At 39.6% G+C, this 23,274-nt stretch overlaps 2 protein-coding genes across 2 annotated transcripts; one reads left to right on the top strand and one right to left on the bottom strand.

Moving 5' to 3' along the window:
• Positions 1-680: 680 nt before the first annotated feature.
• On the bottom strand, positions 681-13,593 carry pias4a (protein inhibitor of activated STAT, 4a). Its single transcript, XM_082524267.1, has 11 exons — positions 13,490-13,593; positions 11,256-11,637; positions 11,052-11,136; positions 10,902-10,943; positions 10,627-10,717; positions 8,692-8,820; positions 7,294-7,399; positions 6,705-6,778; positions 5,460-5,620; positions 4,545-4,696; positions 681-4,406 (listed from the first exon to the last, which is right to left on the bottom strand). The coding sequence occupies exons 1-11, from the start codon at positions 13,514-13,516 to the stop codon at positions 4,132-4,134; spliced, it is 1,524 nt and encodes a 507-aa protein (XP_082380393.1). The 5' UTR covers positions 13,517-13,593; the 3' UTR covers positions 681-4,131.
• Positions 13,594-17,746: 4,153 nt separating this feature from the next.
• Positions 17,747-19,488, top strand: foxq2 (forkhead box Q2). Its single transcript, XM_082524845.1, has 2 exons — positions 17,747-18,279; positions 18,902-19,488. Exons 1-2 carry the CDS (start codon positions 17,770-17,772, stop codon positions 19,274-19,276), a joined length of 885 nt encoding a protein of 294 aa, XP_082380971.1. The 5' UTR covers positions 17,747-17,769; the 3' UTR covers positions 19,277-19,488.
• The last annotated feature ends 3,786 nt before the right edge of the window (positions 19,489-23,274 follow it).

Genomic DNA, 23,274 nt, shown 5'->3' with positions numbered 1-23,274 from the left:
ATATATTATATCAAAGCCTTTGTAGCAGAAATGACTAAATGAGGCTGTTTTCATGTTGAAGTTTCTGTCTCTAATCTGTGGACGCCATACAGAAAGAGGACCAAGTATTTGTGTAGTCTTTTCTTCAGATGTGAAAAATGAATGTTGTTTTTTTCTACATTAAAAAAAACAAACAAACAAAAAAAAACTCTGACAACTCCGGGAACTGTTTTTGTGACAGAATGGGAAACAACTACAGATAAATACGTGTTGCTTTTGTCTGTGATGAATATAAAGGTTTCAGTTGTGCTAAACCTGAATCCCCACTTAGACTGCAGTGTGACATTGTTCCAGTACGCTACTGATCGCTATCGTTCTCATTTCCTGTCAGCACTCAACGGCCTAATAATGGCAAAAATAGTTTACAAAATATTTCATGTAACTATGACATCCCAGTGATGTTACCAGTGGTAATCTTTTATTTTTAAAACAGTAAAACCCCCACAATCCTCCCTGATACTCAGGCGGGATGGATTTTATTCAAAACACATTTTCTTCTTCTGGAGTTGAAGCGTACCTTTTTTAAGAAAATGAGGCACGCCGAACAGTTCAAAGTTTGCAATCCATCACAAGGCTGCCCAGCTCAATAAATTCAGAAAATCTAAGATAAAAAAAAAAAAAAAAAAAAAAATGCAGACTGCTGTTTTTAAGAACTGATTTTTAATTAATTCCACACGTCAATAACAGCTGTTAGAATACGATCATTTTTTTTCCTTTTTTAAATTTTACAGTTTTATCCTCAACAGGCATCAAATGAGTCCCCAGATCTGAGCTTTTGGTACAGAACATGACAATCCACATGTTAACCAGTCCTCCCAGTAGTGAGTGGCATCAGCTTCCAGTGCTGCTGCCCTCTACAACTTCTTATTTTCCACTTGCCTATAGGAACTGGAGGCAATTCAAGGCTTAATAAAATATTATTTAAATTTTATTGTCTTTAATATGAACATATATAAAAAAAAACAAAAAACAAAACAAAAACAAAACATTTACATCATGGATTGTAAGCCTCTGCCCATGCTACCTTATGCATTATTACAAGAAGAGATGCCACTACAAAAACACCAGACCCTCAGCTCGCTCTCTAGCTCCCAATCTGCAAAATTACCTGGCTCAGTTCCACAGCAACTACCTGCACCATCTCTCATCTTTAACCACAAGGCAATGAGAAGTTTAGGAGAGCCAAACAAATAATGACCTTCTCTAACATAGCAACAAATGAAAAACGTGATTTTCATATGTATAGCAGTTAATTACAAATGCAGAATGCCTTAAAGGCGGCTATTAGAGTTCTTTACAATATTTTGCTTCAAAGCACCTTAAATATCTTTTCAGGGACACACTGATGCGATAGAGGCCAAATGCCATCAATCAGTCTTGTGCGGATTCCCAAAATATTTTTCTCTGTATATTGATTTTGTGAGCCGTCAAAAGAAGAAAAATGGAAGACCACATTTGACTCCATCTACTTTTTCAATCATCAACGACGTCAGAGGATGCACTTGGAACAGTGAGGCCTCAGATTGATGTGTATATGTCATTTCTGTGCACTTGAGCAAGTCAAAAGAAATCCTGTGCTGACAGTAAAGGGAAGCAAAACATGCAGAACGCCTTTCCAACCCTGTCACGGTGGAATAGGACCGCGTCCACTTTCACATTTTCTGATTCGTATGGACAAGACGAATGATGACAAATGTTCACAATGGGCGGGGGTCCCTTAATACGCACTACATGGGAGCTTTTAAAATAAATAAAGCATTATTAAGTCGATGAATGCATCACATGAAAGTGCAAACAGCTCTAGCAAGTTTTTTTCTTCTTCTTCTGAAACCAACACTGATGATCCCCCTGCAGATAAACCCAAATGCATGCCCAGAGTCTCTCTTACTGCTTCCCCAGTGGGGGTGGCACAGAGCGGAGCAGACAGGTGAAGTAAATACAACAACTCTAATGTTACTCCAAGAAGCCACTCCTTCTGCCGATAATGTTACAGCACTGACCAAGAACAGGAGGATAGGATCCGAGCCAGTGTTCCTCTGGGCCTACAAGACGGGTATCTGCAAGATTAGCTACAAGCTTCAATAAAAATGCTTAACAACACAGAATTGGGTAAAAATCTACAATCAAAATCTAGAATAAGAAAACGGGGGAAAAAAAAAATCGAAGTTGTAGCTGTGGTTAACACTGCCACCAATCCCAAGCAGTAAATGCAGAGAAAACACTGATCCCTGTGTGAGGAGCAGCCATCACATATAGACAATATTAGTGCAGGTGCAGAGGAAGTTGTAAGCCTACAGCATGTAGCAATTAAAGTCCAATTCTATTGCATCAAATAGATATGACCTTATCTACATTGAAAGTAGGCAGAGAAGGGCTGCTGGTCGAAGCGCGCTACTTGTTCCAGACACGACCATCTGTAACCTAATCAATGACTTTCAACTTGTTGGGGTTGCACTCGATGACACTTCATTAAGTTTTGTTGTGTCAGATATGTTGAACCCACTGCAGCAAAATACTCCGAATGGCACTTTGACCCAGGTCGGATTCATTCAGTGGCAAAGAAAGCAGCGTTCAACAGCAGAGCCGTGAGCACAGATCAATGTACATCTCCACACCAAATACCAGCAATGATGAGCTCCAGTCTATACAGAACTATGCCAAGTATTATGTAGATTTACCACAAACTATTAAGAGAATGTCATGGTCTTAAATAAATATGATAGTTTCAAAGCAGGTCACAACTGTGGGATAAAATGATGACTCTGAAATCCTGTTCTGTCCACTTGACTGGAAAATATTGATTTAAACATGCGGTCGTGGACTGGGGTTCTCATCTAATGGCTAGCTCAGCTGCGCTTAAAACCATAGGCTTCACTCTTTACTACTTCAACAAAAAAGGCACCTCATAACCATTTCCCCTCAGTGAACTCTTAAAAGATGTCTGCTTTGGCATAGCTGCCACGCAGTAATTTTGATGAGCTAGATCCATGTGGAATTCTGAGATACCAATCCTAAGAAATCCTGTTACAGACACAACTGCAGAAATGTTTTACAGAGTGAAACAGTTGCTGACCAGTTTTTGAATGTCTCTCACTCCTACAGTTAGCCTGGTTATTCATACTCGAACTCTCCTTCAACCAAGATTTTTTTTTTGTTACAGAGGGATCAGAGCTGAATGAAACAATGGAATAAAAAAAAAAAAAACCCAAAACAAACAACAACAAAATGCAGGAAAACACTATATCCAGTGTAAAATTGGATTCAGAAAAACTCGTCAATTCTTCCGTCTTCTTTCAAAGCTACTCTCTGGTCAGTCTGCCAAGTTTTTATGACTGAGGTAGGTTCTTTTTATCTAAGGACAAAATAAAAATGGAAATCACACACTGAAGCCAGTATTGTGTCCTGCCATTTCATAATAAAAATGATAAATTCCTGAAAAAACCCTTTCAAGCTTTGAATTCATTCTGTCAACAAAGAACAAAATAGGAAAGGTTTAAATTTGCATCACACTTCAGATATCTCTGCTGTGTCCTCCCACAAATGTTTTCACTTGTTTTCCACCTTCTACCAAAAACTACTGAGGAGCTTCCATTTTCAACTTGCCTGTGCATCACAACTGTGACAAAAATCAGAGACGCAAACATTGAACGCCCATGGCTAAAAGAGCCAGGAATTCCAAGTCATATACAAAGAGAGACGAGGTCGGAGTGGGAATAGTCTGGAAAGAGAGAAGCAAGGGTTGTGACTGTGGTGGGGTGCTCAATCCATTCAGTCTCTTCAGCAGAGGCAGGACAGTACAGATGTTCACTGTAGGGTGACAATTGATCAAGAAGTGTAAGAGTAGCTTCCAGTGGTGTACAGTACAAAGAGGAATCCTTATCACTGTAGACTGAAGAACCATGGACAGTGCATGTTTGAGTACGTGTTTGTCTGCCTGCCTGGATATAAACCAGAGCTGCTAAAAGGCTCTGACGCTGGGGCAAAAGGGCGGGTTGTTGCATCTAGTGGATTACTGTGTTCCTGTCCTCACGTTTTAAGGCCCCTGCCTCTCTGTCTCTGTGTGTCAGTCTAAGAGGGGACAGAGTGGTGGGGTCAGTAGGCAGTGACCAGGTCCTTGTCGTAGTTGTATCGGCCCCTCTTTGGGGCAGGACTGTCGGCGCTGTCCTCAGTGTCCTCGCTGTCTCCTCCAGCCCCACCCCCCTCCTCCTCAGAGGAAGAGTCAAGAGTCAGATCTACCACCGCACCTCCACCCGGTGCCACAGCAGGTGCTCCCGTGACTCCTGGCATCCCCACAGAACTGCTTCCAGACTTGGCCGTCAGACTAGTGCTGCTGTGGGCTGGTGAATGGCCATTTGCTTCGGGAATGCCTAGAGAGAGGAATACAATTTTAAGGTAAGGAAGAAGATTTTACTCTCATTACCTTCAGCACACACAAACACACACACAGTGCAAAACCCCCCCAAAACAACTACAGACAAGGGGATGTGACAGGGCTGAAAACTTACATATATCAACAACTGGGTAGTCAGGTGTGTTACTGCGTTCTCTTTCCCGCTCCCTCTCCTTCTCATCTCTGATGGGTCGCCAGGAGCCGTCTGTTAAGTACTCTATCTCCTCAATGTCCTCACTCGTTTCTTTTAGAATCTCAGATAACAGCCTGAAATGCACACCGGCCATTAGAGAGACGTCACAAAATAAGTTTATACACGGGAAAATCAAACTAATAGCTCAGTTCTCACTCAAACGCACAATTAGAAATGAAATAATAATACCATTATTATATTATACCATTAATGCCATTACAACATATATATGTCAAGATACTGAAGTTCCGATGAAGAAAAAGACAACATATACTTTAATCTCTTTCATGAATGAAAGGCCATTTAGGAAAACAATACTTCATGATTACACTTTCAAATATCAAACCTGGGTCAGGTAAAAAAGGGTCTTTCAAGCAAACTTAGTTTAAGGAATGTAAATATATGTTGCACAAAGCTTTCAGTCTTTGCTACAATAAGATGTGTTTGTGAGAGCTGCTGACAACTTCCAAAAACAAAACTGTAAATTGCTTTTTTTTTTAACATACTTTTCGTATTAAGAATTATCTGTTGTGCTGGTAAATGAAACGCACAAGTGTCGCTTCTGTAACATAAATGAACAGCAGGTGGAGAATGACAAATTTTGAAACACAATGAGTTTTCATACCAGACCAAATAAAAAGAAAAAAAAGAAAGCAGTACATGTTGGTGCATGGTTGAGCTTGTATCAAGAATCCCTAAAACATCTCTGCAGCTTCAATGATGTTCCTCAAACTGGCATCACATACAGGTACTCAAAATTACACAATACAAACTTTAAGAATTTACTGACAAAACTGCAGGGGCGGGACAAGTCAAAGCATGCTCTCATCTCCTTACCCATCAATAGTGAGGAGCTCAAATGGAGCGGGCTTGTCACAGACTGGGCAAGTCCATGTGGGCTTCTTTTCATTCATCTGAAGGAAAAAGACTGCATCGAAACACTGAAGGTGGGCACAAGTTAACACTCGACATGGTACCCCAAGCCGCATCTTCACCAGCTGGAAGCGAGAAAAAAGGAACAGATGTGATATCGGTTGATATCATGCTTTTTAAAACATTTTGGGAGTTTTCTAATAGCTAAATAAATTGAGGGGCTTTTAGACACAGCATGACAACAGAGCCACGGGACTGTGAAACAATATTTTCCGACAGCACGCACTGCACTAAAACAACATTTCTCTCTGTATTTGCCAATCGATGTCCTGGAAACAAGTTTCCTTCCAAATGGTCACAGAGTTTCCCCACCCACAGACATTAGTGGGCGAGCTGGCCCCATCTATTACACACTCCCACAGGTATATCTGGTGAATAACTTTGGCAGTGTTTTATGAGTTTAAGGAGCAATCTGAAATCACTTTACTATTTGACAAAGACCTTGCTCTTATAGTCAAAGTTTGTCGCTGATATCCAGCTTGGCCTTGTTCTTCCTGTAGTGTTTTCAGGCTGGCCAGGTCATCAGTGTGACATTACTTATTATGAGTCAGCTGCTTCCTCAGAGAGGATCTTGTCTCACAGACAGGATTCCCACTACACTGTGCTGGACTGCAGCTGGTAATGGCAATCCTATCCTGGAGGTGTGCTGCAAGTTTCTGGACTGCGAACAGACACTATAACAACTGGAAAACTGGTTCATGTGCTGCTCTGTCAAGCTCACAGAAGCTGCTGAGCAGCACAAAGGCTGCCGTTGAGAGCTGCAATCCAAGATGGTGGAGTCAGAGTATGGCCACAGGATGAGACTCGCTAGAGAGTCAGCCTATTACACTGCTCAATTATTTGTCACAAAGCCATTTACACCCCAAAACCTTATTATTGAATAATGTATTAAATAAATGTGCATGGACACAATGAGCTTTCTACAAACGGATATTCACTGTAGAACAGCAGTATAAACATAGCTTTGATTTCACTCCAAGGTTGAATGGATGTAATGTTTAAACTGAATATTTGATTAATGTAGTGAAGATATTCCCTCTACGCTGTAGATTGTCCTGCTTTTCTGCTCCGACTGAGCAGAAATCATAATGCATATTTGAGTTGCTTTGTGTTTTAAAGCCCCCCCATTTGTGTTCAGGATGTACTCACTGGACAGATGAGAGACACTCTGAGTCCTGTGGTCGCAATCTCGCTCTCTGGGTCGAAGCGTAGTTTGTCTTGTACTGTAGATAAATGTAAGTACACGGTTATTACATTCTGTACCAGACATTATTCTACATTATTTAAAATTAACTACACAGCGAGAATGGATATAAACCGTTTTTACTGATAACGATTCCACTTAAAGATTACAGTTTCTACTGAATCCTAATCAATGTTCCAAAAACTTAGACCTACACAGGTTTTAGCCATCAACAATTATTTTATTATGTTAAAACTCAAAATTTAGTGTTGAAACTCCAAGTGCTTGCTATTATTAGTCTGATGTCATTACTTTACAATGTGCAAATATCAAAGACATGTGGCAGGACTAAAAAAGAAAATGTGTACACTGGAAGAACAACCTCGAACTGATCCTTGACACACATCTGTGCAAAATCCAGTCATACCAGAAACAAAATGTTCAGTTATTGACTCCTACATTCTGCACTGAAGTGACTTCGTGTACCTTTCATCTTACTCTGAATGTGAAAGCTGCAAGCAAAAATATTTTGGTGAGTGTAAAAGCATCACTTACTGCGCTCACGGCAGCGTTCTGCACTCTCAACTGAGCAGAGTTTAAGCTGGCTGAAGAGGTCTGCTGCGGTGAAGACCCTCACTAAATACACCGCCACAGAGTAACGCTGCAAACACAGATCAACAGATTTTTAATAAAATGTAACAAGAATTTATCCACAGAGAATCGGGAACTGACAGTGGAATTTAAACACGATGTTATTGTAAGAATTCACTCAAAATTTTGAAACAGAACCATCAAACTAGTACAAGGTAACCTCTCTAACGATTATGAGACATCAGTGAATCTGCAACTTGGACAAGCAGCACATAAAATTATTTTGTATAAAGAATGTTCCCCATGTTTGATTGTGGTTACAATTCACAGGCGAGTGATGAAATATTCACCATTTAATCCACGTAAAAATATATATATGAGACTCGCTAGAGAGAGAAAATAATAACAATCCATTATTATTTTCGGTTTTATTATGTGACAATACTGGGCAGCACTGACGAGTTATATAGTTAATTATTACAGTTATTGTTAAATTAAAGTGTGAAGCTTTTTTCAAATATAGTGTTTACATTTTTAAATAGGGGATTAGAGACAACAGTCCCTACGCTATTCTTGCGCTTACATTTGACTAATGTTATATCACTGTATCAAACTTTAATTAGAAGAAGTGTCATCAGTGACAAAAGTTCACTACAAAAGCAGGATGGGAAATGCCATTTTTGTACTTACACTTAGAAATGTTCCGGCCAATAAAACTGTGTGTGTGTGTGTGTGTGTGTGTGTGTGTGTGTGTGTGTGTGTGTGTGTAATGCCACTAATATCATTATTAGTTTTCTTTAAATACAGTGATATTTTGAGGCTATATCGCCTACCAGTTATGGATTATATCACACAGACCTCTTCTGAAACTTGTTAGGCCAAGCAAATTTTAGACTTTTACAGACTCTACATGCTGAGCAGTGAATTTATTATTTATACATGGCAACTGCAGACAAAATGTGTGGAATGTGCATTACCTCAAGTACACGACACTTTTAAATTGAGCCGTTTCATCACGTGTGATCAAGCTGTGACTAAAATGAAGTTGCTCAAGATTTGCACAAACCTTCTTGTTTGTACAAAATGTGATAACAAACCTAACCAAAAGTCCTTCTGTCTACACACATACTCTCTCAAAATACTCAGTGTGGTGGCAACCGTGATTACAAAGGTGTATTACACATGCAGTCGAGTGAGGCCAAACACTCAAAGATCTACAAGTATCAGCATGCCTCGATGAATTACAGAACCTTCCAAGAGGAGCTGGACAGATTATCAGAATTAAAAAAAACATAAATAAAAAATATCTGTGCTAATGACAACCCTGAGAGCTACGGCTGCAAAAGACAGGATTCAACTGACCTTTCCAAAGTTTCCCCAGGTGATGGTGACTCTGTTGGTGACATTGGAGAGGTGCAACCACGGAGTGATGTTTATAGGACGACAAGGACGACGAGGTTCAACACCAGGCTTATTGGAAGGATAATATCCCTGTAAAACACACACAATTTGAAAATAAATAAGACTGCAACAGTTAATTATGTAATACTTCATCTCAAATATCTTTTCATAATTTCAAAACAGACACCTTGTTCTCGCTACTTTTAGCACAAATGAGGATTGTTTCCTTTACCATGCACAGCCAACCTGCAATATGAGCTGAAGGTCATATTTTTAATTGTTGATTTACCTTCAATCAAAATATTCAGTTTACAATAGGGCTGTGACATATATCATTTGAGATAATACCAGTACAAATAAAAAACAAAACAAACAAGTTAAATCATGATATCAAAGCCACGTGTTCACTTCTACTGCTAGCACAACAAGACAAGCCCCGACATGCCTTGAGTGAGAGCCACATGACAGCCTGTGATTACAATTCAATAAAAAGGGAGTAACTTAAACAATCTTTATGCATACTTTTTCTCTTCTGTACTTACTTTCATTATTATTATTATTATATTATTATTACTGTACATCCAACATTATTATTGCACTACAATGATGCTGGCATCTTGTAGCAATCAATCATGTATTAGGTGCTTTCATGAATGACCGCAGATCTTTGGAAAAGGATGGAATTTTCCCTTTATTTTGTTTGCACTGGGTGTCTGTGGCTCAGGAGGTAGAGCAGGTCATCTACTAAGTGGAAGGTTGGTGGTTTGATCTCTGCAAATGCCAAAGTATTGTTGGGCAAGATACCGAACCCCAAAGTGCTCAAATGCATCCACCCAAATGTGAGCATGTATGAATACAAAGTGCTTTTCATTCAGGCCTATAATAGGGTAATATATATATTATAAATTATGCATGTACGTATAGACATGTGTGTGGATGGTTGAAAGAGGCATGTTATATAAAGCACTTTGAGTGCTCCAGTAGAGTAGAAAAGCCCATTTAAATAAATGCTGCTGCTTGCAAGGTACGATCATAAAACATCATTCACTATAGTTTTCTACATCGATCATAAATATCATTATTGGAAATGGCAATGAAATACTGTGTTAAATTTTTCAGACTTTAACCCAACGCTAATTTACAATATCAAAAATGAAATCTGATATTTAAGAGACTGAAATTTGTAACAGATGTCAATTCCGCTTGAAAATGACTTAATTATCAGAATTATCAGGCTAGCAGCTTAAAAAAAGAAAAAAAAAGAAGGTTCAAATTAAAGGTTAAAAGTGTGATTACGAGGCAAGGGAATTTAAACGTCTTAAAATTTCTTGAGACATTTAGAACTCACGTTATCTAAAGCACAATGGAGCTTTTCAACAATTCACAGTATGTACAAACAGTCAGAGATTAAAATATCTGTGTACTAGACAGAATGGCAGGATTAGGCCAGGAGCCCAAATTTAGACATTTATGGCCAAATTTGAATCCTCGGGAGGTCATAGTCACACCCTCCTAACCTGTCATCTAGGTGCTACCCTGCCAGTTTGATTTCTTGTGGCACACCTTAAGCCACATAGTATCAGCCAGCTGGAGAGCTTCCTCCTAAAGTTTTGTTTCCTGAGGTCTTCAGATAAGCCAACATCATCTTTACCCAAATCTTATTTTTCCCCTATGTTGTTCAAGACACACTTACATTAGGTTATATTATCCATCATTGTCATATTATGACATTTTATCACTGACCTGGTAAAACATCTGTGACTGACACCCTGAGTGTATCTGAAAACGATGCTATGAGCTATAATTGAGAACACACTTCAAAACAGGAAAACAAGCCCAGCTTTAGTCATGTCTGTATTATGAAGGTGTGGGACATTTCAGAGTTAATCAACTCACCGGCACATGACAGTAGGACTGATTAACTTTGACAGCTATGTTGGGAGGATACTGGTCCTCCTGAACACCAATGGAGTCTGTGTAACAGATTCTGCAACAGAGAGCAGTAACAGAGGAATAAATGAGTGAGGTCTTCTATTGTAAGAGACTAAACACAAACACTGTATATACAAAGAAGCAATTTGTCCTCGTTGGTTTGAATTATGATATTTTTATGACACAGTCACTACCAAAAAAATCACCCCCCCCCCCGAATGTTTTTACTGGGAACTTACCTAAGAACCACTTGGATTGATCGGATTCCTGGACGAAGTTCACTAAGAAAATAATAGGTCACGAATTAAAATGAGCTTCACAGAGATATTTTTATATTAACCTGGGGTTAACCTAAAGTGCAGTTTTAACAGACAGTGTGACTTTTTTACCTTGCATTTCGAATCTGGTCTGCTTGGCTGGGTGTTAACTCAAAGATGCACTGACTGTCCTGGAGTTTCTCACTGTTCTGGGCAACTGTAAGCAGATGGAGACAAAATCCATTGTAAAAAGAGAACAGTGCAAATTCTCAACGTCGAGTAAAAATGCAACAATTTCCAAAAACACAAAAAGCCTAACAAATAGTCCACACTCACTTAGCTCTGTTGGTAGTAGCAGTGTCTCTAAAGTTTGGTAGAAGGGCAGTGGCACTAGCTTCACCTCTGCTGCAGGTGTGGTGATCGGTTTGGAAATGCCGTTGAGGTAGTCTGCGCCCTGAGAGGTGGCAGTAGGGGAAGAGCTGAGGGATGAGTAGTTAACTGGGACACTTTCCGGACGTCGTGCAGCCAGCCATCCAGATGTTTTAGGGAAACGTGACTCGTAGAGCTGCCGGACGTTCTTCAGCAGCTCTGGGCTGTATTCGGTCTGCACTAGCCTCAACGCACGCCCCACCAGGTCTTGCTTCAGCCCACTTTTACTGCGACCCATTGAGGCCAGCAGCGTCTGCAGGTCTGAGACCCGGAAACTTTTGACCATATTCTAGTGAGAAAACAAGACCAAAAAAATAAAAAAAAATATAACAGGATCACAAAAACAATTAGATTTCTGGAAAGGCTGAAGTGACAAAGTTAATTTCCAAGTTCAGACTTTTTTTCAAGTCTCAAATGAAGGAGTTTATACAATGCCAATTACCATTTTCACATTTGTCCAAGAGAGGAAGATACATGTTGTTTATATTCTTTCATTTTACTCAAGTAAATCTATTAAGTAAATGAATGAAATAATTTAATATCGTGTCCAAAGTCCTGCGTAAACACACCTACACACTTCTTTTTAACACTTGGAAGATGCACAGAGTTAATTACAGGTAACTTATATGCAGAACAGAGTTGTTCACCAAACTGCTTGGTACTTGCTAAAATTAGCATCTGTCCTTGGTCACTTTAATCCTATAGAGGATTTAAAGTGTGTTGTAATTAGCTGGCTATATTAAGAAGTTCACTTCCAACTCTAAGAACAATGGCTTGGCCATGATTCAAGTGATCACACTAATTGTGGTAGTGTTAATTAGGCTTTAGAACCATAAACTTCCAAAGGTGGCTTAAAAGTATGAATAGAACTTGGAAACGCACTAATTCCATCCACACTATCTGTCATTTAACACACAGAAAGCTAAAGGAATAGTCTGGCAGGTTCAGTTACAATGAAATAGGTGCCTAAAAACCACTATTTCTTGTTAGTGGCCTAGAAATGTGAAAATAGTGCAATAGTTCTTACCTACATGAAACATATACATACAATCTGTTTACAGTCCACAACAAATGTAAGACAAATACAGCTTTGCAAATTCTGCATGTTTATGGCTCCATTAACTGTTTAATATAATTTTAATTTGTTGTTTATGGCTTAACAACCTCATTTGTACACCAATCCGAAAAATGTAAGCTGAAGACACACCGTAGCAGGCGAGGATGTTTATTTAGTAAAAACATAAGAGGTGCAGACGCACATTGAACTGCAAAGTAAACGCAAAATCTCTCATTCTCGACATAATATGCGCCAATTTTCTGCAGCCTATATACAATACTTGCATAGCATATGGAATCGATTATATGAATACCGTATGTGGTCGTATCATCCTATGTGAGGTCGTTTTTTTTTTTAAAGAAAATTATTATTTACTTATGATGAAGCAGAGAGCACACGAACTGGGCTCTAGGGGCAAAACACGGGATGTTGTTGTTTAGCCGCCAGACAAGCCTCAGCTTTGTCTGACATGGCCGAAATAGACATAAGTGGAGAACTAATTCATGTCTATATTTAAAAACAAAACAAAACAGGACTTTATGGATGGATCCGACTGAACCGCTGAGCTTCAAATACAGCTGCGTTACAGACTGCTCAACCTCACTTGAACGTTGCTAGTGTAGCCTGCGCTATCGCCGGGCTAGCTTCTCACACTCGGCATTCGATCACGACTGCTAGATATTTTGACAGGTGCACAGTTCAATAAACTAACCGGTGAACTACAAACAGATATTCCTGTAAGCCAAATAACGTCAAACGGTAACATGCCAGAAAGCAGGCTAGACCAAAAACAACCACACGCTTATATGGTCTCATCATTCATTTTCGGTGTCTTCCTCCAGAGCCAGCGTGATGCTAGGTGAACCAACGCACTTGCCTGGTTAACATTTCCAGGCAGGCTAGCTACCTTAGCACCATAGGCTAGTTCGTTTCGTCGTGCTTGAAATACACCACATTTGTAAGAGTAAATACCCTTTAATAATATTCGCACAAAACCCACAGTTTCCCCACAACTGGGGTGACTTTCAGCCCACAATCCCGCGCACGTCTCCTATCAAATCAAAGCCAACCAAGCTCTACTTGCCATCGCTTCCACCAGTTCGGCCGCCATCTTCGTGCAGCAGTACCGCGAGAGTCAGAGACGACGGCCAGTCTTGCACCAATGGAACAATGACCCTGCTTCGATAGACAGTCATCTCCAGCCAATCACAGCGCGACTTTTGCCAGCATCCGAAGCGATTCACTGAAAATAGGCGGGACCACGTTGTTTTAAAGTTACAGCACAACTTTTAAAAAACACTAAGAGGCAGGTCTCCCTTCCAAAATAGGCCTCTGTGTCGATTAATAACACCACGTGTCAAAGTATTTTAATATTGAGGCTGTTTCAATTTTATAGTTTTGCGATATTCTGAACTCGTGTCTTAAAGATAGTTTAAATTCAGCGTGACGGGAAAGCATGGGCTGTCAAACGGATTGGGTCGCATGGTCCCTTCAATTCCCGTCCGAGCAAAAAATTCCATTTCAGGTTAGTCGACCAGCCGTGAGATGTGGCGTTAATGCTTTGTCTGAGGCATGTTCATAATTAAATTAAAACGACTTATTAATAAAAACACACTTAGACTGTAGGTATAGTCCTGCAATACCTACTCTGAATCACAAATGCCAGGTTGTGTTGAGACATCAGCAAAATGGAAATATGTTTGCTGAGGGAAATATCTGCTCCGATTGATGATCCAGCCCTGCTTTTCCAAAACTCTTCACATGTGGGCAAAGAATAGCCTCATGGAAAAACCAAAATCAATTGAGGGAATTGCAGTATCATGTAATAACATGGCGTGTTTTGTTGTGGCTCCGTTTTGGATGGGAAACGTCAATAAGGCAGTGCTGTATTTCAAAAAGAACAGATTGCTCTGCTTCTGTGCTGACTTACAAAAAAAAGATTATATTAATTTAAATTACAAATAAAACCTAAATGGGAAATCTGAGATTCCCTTACTTCAGTCATTCATGCATTCATTCTCTGTTTAGTGCACCTCCCCCTCAAAACAAAACCCATAATCTCAGCTTCATGTTTTACACAGTAAAGGCTGTTATTTTTAGAATTCTAACTCTTCACGTTTTTGTAGTCACTGCAGTGACTACAAAAACGTAGTATGAGGCTGAAAATAATTTAATAAAACTAATTACAATGATAGCTTGAAAGGTTGCATAGAGTGGTGTTTTAATGTTGTGCATGCGTGTCTTGTTCCATTACTTAAACAGAAGAGGGCAATATGGTCCATGATTTGACCTGACTGTGATTAAGTGCATCCCCTCTGTTAAACTGAAAGAACAAAGCAGATCACCATACTGCTGATGCCTACAGGCTAAAGCTGTAAATGCTACGAGAACAGGGTGGGTTAATTATACTTAATGTTAAAACAGTTACATCGTTATCCATTCTCTGCTGAAAATACACTTTTATTTGTGTAAGATCCCAGAGATATTCAGAATAAAAAAACATTTAGGTTGAATAACTGTCACACACTGATTCAAATAAACTTTTTTAGGTACTCTTGTTCAAATGCCTGTTAATGCAAATATCACATAGACGTGGTAAAGATGAGCTGTTGAAATTCTGAGCACCAGAATGGTGTAGAAAGGTAATTTAGATGACTATCTCCACGATATGGGTTTCAGTATCTGATGTGTTGGATTGAGTATTTCAGAAACTGTTGATCTACTGTTATTTTCCTTGAAAAGGAGAAAATATCCAGTGAGAAGGGGTTCTGGCCAGACTGTTTGGAACTTACAAGCAAGCTAAAGAAACTCAGTTAACCACTCGTTACAACCGAGGCAGAAGAGCATCTCTGAACACACATGTTGACCCTTCTGTCAGCTAAGAAAATGAGACTAAAGTTTGAGTGATCTCAGAAAAACTGGACAAAATGACAGTCTCAATTTCTGCTACGTTTGGATGCAAGTGTCAGAACTGGGGTGAACAATGAAAGCATGGATCCACCCTGCTTTGTATCATTGGTTCAGACTGCTGTTATTGGTGTCATGGTATGGGGGCTATTTACTTGGCACATTTTGGGGTCCTTAGTAGCAACTGAGTATTGTTTAAACACCACAGGTTTTGTGAGTGTTTCTTGCTGACCACGTCCATCCTTTTTATGACCACAGTGTACTGCAATGTCTTCCAGCAGGACAATGCATGACATCACAAAGTTCAAATGATCTCAGATGACTTTGTTGAACACGGGAGTATTCAAACAGCGCCCACAGTCACCAGATCTCAGTCCAGCAGAGCATTTTTGGGATATGGTAAAATGAAGATTCACATAATGGATGTGCAGCTGAAAATCGGTAACACTTTATAATACTATCTGCAACTAAAGGTGTAACTCCCCTGTAATTAAAAGGAATTTCAATGTGTTTTATTTAAAATGACAACATTTTATTTAAATTTATCAACAAGTAAAAGAATTAGGGGTACTGCATTTTAAGTAGGGTGGAATTTCATGTTAATTTTGTGGAAAAACGAAAAATGTTTCTCCATCCAAACCCCCTTATTCTAGTGCACCTACCTTTAAGTATTTGTATGTAAATATAATTATATTGTAATTTAAAATAAACTATGTTGAAATATATGTTTATTAGAGGGGAAATACACCCATAAAGTTTTACTGGCAAATCTGTAGCACTGTGTCATGCAATCATGTCACATTACTGGTGTGCCTAACAGAGTGGCTGGTGACTGTATAGCCTACCATAGACTGTAAGTCTGATACAGTTTCAGTTAAGCACTAGAAGAAGCAGGCAGAGAGTATGCACATAATGTGGTGTTGCTTGAAGAAATTTTCCACTGATCAAAAACACACAAACAATACCTTTCTGTAACTATGAAATCAATTAACATTGCCAAAAATGTTAATTTCAGCAGTTTGAAGCATGATGTACATTGTAACATAAATAAATCTGATATTTATTTGGCTGAATCTGATTCAGCCAAATCTCCTTTTTGTTGACATTACAACATACTTACAGAGAAAGGTTTAGAAATGTTCAAACAACATGTCAAAATTGATTTAAAGGAGATTTTTATTCCATAAGGATCTGAAACAAAACCTTCATTAAAAGATAAATCTTAATCAAATGTAGAAATGAACGACTTAATGAAATAACAAATTTTCAAGTCAAAGGAAATAATTATTTGCATACAGAAAAAATAAACTATATTAGCCAGTAAAATATCCTGCACAGTTACAGAACACAATATAATACGGTTTAATAGTAACCACAGACAGTTTTTATCTTTAAGACAGATTTTAAACAAAATATATAATTATGTTAGCTGAACTAAAAATAATCATGTATATATGCAGTAATTTATTGTTACATGTTAAAAAATAATTTTTCCACTATCTAATAATTGAAGTAATAAAAGGTATTTGGTAACAAATTAAATAAAGATGTTGAACGATCCAATATTAAAAGAGTTTATATCAAGAACGGGAAGTGAACCTTTCTAATTTGTCATTCATACGCTCACTTTTCTGTAACCTCGTCGCCGTCGATGGCTGCAAGAGACATTAATGGTCTTTGCAAATAAAGACGTGACTTATCTCCAACATGCTGAAGTTGACCCATTAATTACTCCTCGATGGTAATTGAAGTAATTCTTTGGACAGTATCCTGGACAAAACGACTTTAACAGGATAACTCTGGCATCTAAAAGGCCTTTGATTCTACATCCACCTAACATCCATCCTTTGCACACCATGTCTTACTAAATCTTGAGTGTTTAATCTCCCGTAATTACAAAGATTTGCTTAGGTTAATAAAAATAATCCGCCTCAATTGAGACCCCCCACTTGGACCTCCCCTGTGCCTCCTTTGCCCCTTTCTGTGAGGGATAAAATCACAGTCATATAAATAGAGTCACCTTCACATCTTTGAAGCACAACTCTTTGATTCGGGAGCAAAAGGCTGACGGATACCAAGTGATAGGTTTGGATTGACAGGGTTATCAAAGAATCGAAAAGATTTACCGAATATTTCTTGGCAAACGAAGCGTCCGCATTTAGTCTTGGCGACTGACGTCATTTCCACAGGTTGAGACTGGGTCACTCGTGAGCGCATCAAGGTTAACAACAGTTGAGAGGCTCATCTTTATCTGTGATCTTGTCAACAGTAAGTCTTCGGTGAAAGAATTTAGTGGCAGCGAGACGCTGGCTTTATGAAGGCTCCTAATTTTAAAGAACAATAGACATGCTGTGCAACTTAGATACACAGTTTTGAGAAGACGTTTGGGAGCGATATTTTTTATTCATGACCTGACACCTGTTCAATAGTCAGCTTGAAATCAATAAAACCTCTGCCATGAGCTTGAGATATTTTAATTCAGAAATGACAATGGAGGAAAGAAGCAGCCGCAACGGAAGCAGAGACAGACTGGGACTGAGCTTCACAATTGACTACCTGCTCTTTAATAAAGGAGCCAAAGCTTCTAAAGACGATGCAACAGCAAGTCGTGCTGCAGAGCAGATAACGAACGACATGCCAGGTCGTCAGAATCCTAAACTCGAAGAGGTGGGGATTCGCTGTGAGATCCAAGACAAGGGTCTACAGAGGTCAGAGGTAGATGCTGAAAAAAGGAAAGCCAAAGAAGATGAGGGGGATGAAGACCAAAAAGAGGAGGGGGAGGAGGAAGTGACCACCACCACTACCACCACGTCTGCGAGCTGCGGTACAGAGAAGTCTGCGGACAAACCCAACCAGTCATACATTGCACTCATCTCCAAAGCGATCCTGGCGTCTGAGCAGAAGAAACTGCTTCTGTGTGACATCTACCAGTGGATCATGGACCATTACCCATACTTCAAGAGTAAGGTATGTTCATGTCTAGTGGTTTTCTATGTATGTAGCACATAGCGATAGATATACCGTACAGGAACTCAAAGTGAAACTGGGCGATAATTCGAAGCAGAATTTCCAAGCAGATGTTTGCTGATGTTGTTAAAACAGGAAAACAGAAAAACATCGTTCCCCAAATGTGTTTAATTCAGTCTCTGAAAACTAAAGTGGCTGCCATTTTCGCAAATAAAGCGACCTACTTGGCGCTGGTAATCTGTCTGAGTGGTTAGGCAATTAGGTGCTCACAGGGACACTAGATGATCTTGTTGTTGGCGAAATCACAAATAAAGTAATCCTGTTGCTAGGTTGCAAACTGCCTCTGCCTTTACCAGGTGCTACAACAGATTGGGTGAAGCCTAGTGGATTAAAGTTGATCACTGGTTTGACGTGCTAAAAAGGTAACTCAGGGTGTTGTGACTTACTCAGATCATATACGGTCTTGACACGCCACAGCTCATGCTGCCAACAACAGGACAAGGTGACATCCTGAAGCGGATCAGTGATACTTAGCAGCCCCTTATGTTAATTTTCCAATGGGGACACATTGTTTGACCCCTGCTTTAATTTTGACCTGACATATTTGTTTTCTTGTTCGCAGGACAAAAACTGGAGGAACAGCGTGCGTCACAATTTGTCCCTAAACGACTGTTTCATCAAAGCGGGCCGGAGCGACAACGGTAAAGGCCACTTCTGGGCGATCCACCCATCGAACTATCAGGACTTTTCCAATGGAGACTACCACTGCCGAAGGGCAAGACGGAGGGTACGCAGGGTGCCAGGACAGCTCCCACTTTCCTCCCTGAGCTCGCCCTACCACCCCGCCATTGTCCGTCCCCACAGAACAACCTGCTGGTGCTGTCCTCAGGCCTCTGCACTTCCTCTTCAATGCTTGGCACCCAGACTCTACTGGCCTTGGTCCAGCATGCAGCCACAAATTGGGCTCCACCTGGGCCTAAATGCCTCTGTACCCTGAGATTGAATTGTTTGTACTGTTGAGGTATACTATACTAACAGTTTGGCCCTGAAACACTATTACTTAAAAGAGAATTTTTTTAATCTAATGATTATATCATTAGGTGATGTTAAAACTGAAATGCCCTCTGGCAATATTACATTATGTTTATATGCTTGTTAATGAGTAAGAACAAAGTGATTTTAGGGCATTTGATGATTCAATAAAATGAATGTCTTAAAGCTGTGGCCCTTCTTGAGTTTATATTCAGAATGTTTTAGAATAACAAAAATAAAGTGTTTGGAATCAGCTCATTAAAAAGTGTGTTGTCAGCTCTGCGTGCATGTGTGTGTGCAGAGGGTGTGTGTGTGCGGATGTTGCTAAAAGTGAGCCCTTGCTAAAATACCACCCGGTGTTAGATGCTAATTAGTCAAAGCTGTCGCGATGCAAAATCTTTTGCATTAAGAGACTAAAATCAGGCTTTCCAAAGCCAACTCCCAAGGAAATGAGGCCAGATAATCTCAGCAATCCTAAATAGTTTCAAGAAATAGGAAGCTTATCACACAGTGTAATCCGTAACCTCGGCTGCAGAAAGAGGGGAACCACGGGAGGTCAGGGATGAAGGAAGCGGAGGAAAGGGAAGGAGGCAGTGAGAGATTGAGAGGAGGGGGCACTGATTAACTGGGGAGAAGTGGGAGGGTATTTAAGGGAGTGTATGCAGATCAGGGGGTCTTAGGGGTTTGACAACTGAATGCCAGTTTAGAGAGGCAGTGTGTGATTGAGGACTGCACAGGAAAACTGCACTCATCAAACACTGTTAGTGTTTGTAATGCATCTGTTCAGTGGATTGTGTTATATGCTGTTTTTTGGCATTTGGTGCTGGTTACAGCTTTTTAAACTACTAGTGTGGTGGCCGTAGCATTCCTTGACATTAGCACTTTTTGTGAAATCTATAACAGACAAGTAAACTGAACAATAAAAGCTCCCTGGTTCTCTTTATGTGCTGCTATATGACAAAAATAACTGATAAATTTAAAGTAGTGTGCTTTCTTTATTGAGCTGGCAGGCTGTGTAAGGGCTGCCACTGACCTTCAGGCTGCAGGAGAAGAACCCTACATGAGGATGAATGTCATAAAGTAGAATATTAAAGCTATTCAAACACTGAAATTTATCTTATGTATCAAACATTTTTTGAACACACTAAGCCAGAGTCCCTGTCAAAATAAGGGGAGTGTAGAAGCCGTAATGGTGATGTAAACATCTGTGGATGTGTCTTTTTGTGCAACACGGCACATATGATTGAAACTTTAAAGCTGGACAGTTCATCCAGTGTTGTTATTTTGTGACATCAAAATGTTGCCACACTAAGAATCAAGTCAGTCTTTGCCTGTCTGGCTTTACATCAATAGTGAAATTCCTCTCTGACTTGCAAAGGTTGGCATTTACATCCACAGTGCCTCAGCCTAAGAGGATTAGATCATACATTGACTTTTCTGAAGTTTGTTTGTCTCGGCTCACGGGGCTTCTTATTTGCAAATTATTGAATATTTGAATAAAGCAGTATTTGACATTAGATTAGAATCTGAATGGACAAACAGGGATAAATTCAGAGAGCAAGAGAGGGAGCAGGAGCTATGCAGAGCAGTTATTTTCTGACGATGTTCATTAGAACAATGACAAAACCATCTAATTATTTTTTGTTCGCCAAATCTTCCTATTCAATGTCAGCGGCTAATTAGAGACCTAATTTGCTTAATTCCCATGATTTGGTATCTGCTTAAAATCCTCTTCAATTCAACAGCTTTAAGGCTTTAATTTGGTTGCATATGTTTGCTGTACACACACACACTCGCGTGCGCACACACACACACACTCGCGCGCACAAACAGAGGCATACAAACATGCATTAGTGTACGATGCACACACATAGAATTCCCAAACTGTTTAAATAAACAGACACAATCAGTTTTAAAATCATTCAAACGTCACATGAAGAGAAGTTCATTGACAGTGTTTTTGTTCTTTTTTGTAGCTATTTGACATATTAAAGACGTAAGAGCCAACCAGAGCGGTCTTTTGCATTTTCTTCCAGATAAAATATTGTGCGTAACGTCACCTTAGTTCAACATAATCATACCAGATTATAATTAACGTTTTAAGGAGAATCAGATTGAGGTCATGAGCTCTGTGTGTGTGAGTGTGTGTGTGTGTTCATATGCGTATGTCGTTTTGTTAATCTAATGAGATGGGCGGAAGGGTGCAGGGGGCCGTAGATTAAGGCCCAAAGATTTGTTGCTGATTAGCAGAGAGTGAGGTAAGAAGATCAGTCCTGCTGAGATGGCGATGAAACATTATGGCCGTGTTTTAATACACGACATTTACAGCAGCATTCCAAAGCTGCTTCCCTTTAGTTTGTATGTATCGCGCTGATTTGACTATAGGCAGAGTGTATCATTGTTCACACAACACAGGAGGGAGGCTGAAGCTATACAGCCAGCTAGAAAAAAATGATTTTTCATGTGCAGGATTTTATAGTTTTCACCTTATAGCTGTTGTTGTCTGTCCTGTGAACACATTTCTCTGACTACATTTGTAGCTCAGTTATTCAACCCACCGATTGTGACTGATTTAAGGGAATGTGTCACTCTAGGACATGTCCTCCCTGCCTTTCTCTTATTTGAAATGATAATGCTCAGCGAAATGTCAAAAGAAATTCAGATGGACACTGATAATCATAAATAGTCATAAATAGATTTAACAGCCTTAATTCAGTGTATTAAAAATCTATAAATTTCAATATGTGTTGATATAAAAAGTTCCCTTTCTTAACACTTTAAATCCTAAAGATTATGTATTTTTATTTAAGCAGGGGTCCTTGGCTCACGTACAGCTCTGACACACACACACACACACACACACACACACACACACACACACACACACACACACACACACACACACATATATATATATATATATATATATATAAAAGCTGGTGTTCAGCAGGTTGTAAATCAAGAAATAATGATACTGTTTCATCCAGTGAAGGCTGAAAATGAATGTATATTTAAAAAAAATGCAAGTAAATGCAATTAAATGTCAAACTTGCAATATTAAGAACAGCTTATTTAGTATTCGCTTTTTGTCTTCATTCACTTAATTATTTGTCTCTGTAAGTTGTGGCTGTGGGACTGCAGCTGAATAGCTCTCAATAGGCTCTAAAGGCTGGAGAGCCTAAATTGCAGCTCTATTAGAAAGCATGATTGCATAGAAGTAAGTAGTATTTAAGTCTTGGGAAGCGCTATAGTTGAACCAAAACCAGCTACTTTTCTCTGGTTGTGTCCCACTATGAACAATAGCCCGGCGTTACTTCGGCTTCAAAGACTCCATAATAGTCAATCGATCAAAATGCGAGGCGCTATTCTGCAGATTACTGTTAACAATAATTTGCCTCCCAGTGCACCGTTGCCATCTTTGAAGCAATGTTTTATTGCCTTTTTTTTCATCTGCATCTGCCATCCCCGAGGTCCACTGTTTGATCTCTCCCCACCAGTGTCTGTCTCCCCGGGGTCGCGTTGACCTGTTGATTGGCAGCTGCGATCAGACATATGGTGGGACGAGGCATCGACCGGAGCTCCCCGGAGACAAAAGCAGACTAGTGGGGTTTTCCCCCCTTCTTTCCCCCGTGCTGAGGTGCCGAGCAGCAGGACAGAGGGAGAGGTCGGATCCGACCACTAGATGACGCAAGGTGCAAGCGAATATTTCCCGCAGCTTTTCGACCATTTAATGTAAGTCGATGTTGCAAAGTTTGAATTTATTCAACCCGCCAACCTTTTCGGATTTTCCTGTTAAGAAGACGTGATGCATGATATGTTTGTAGCAGATAATATTTAGGCACATTTAACTGGGCTAAAGGTTTGCTTTTTATTGCCATTTTTTCATTTTTTATTATGGAAATTAATTTCCAATGCGATTATTTAGCCATGCATCCCCAATGAGTCATAAAAACACAAAAACAA

This window comes from Aulonocara stuartgranti (assembly GCF_965226115.1).
Source record: "Aulonocara stuartgranti genome assembly, chromosome: 23".
NCBI lineage: Eukaryota > Metazoa > Chordata > Actinopteri > Cichliformes > Cichlidae > Aulonocara > Aulonocara stuartgranti.
The sequence above is the reverse complement of the archived record's forward strand: the minus strand, read 5'-3'. Positions and strand labels throughout refer to the sequence as shown.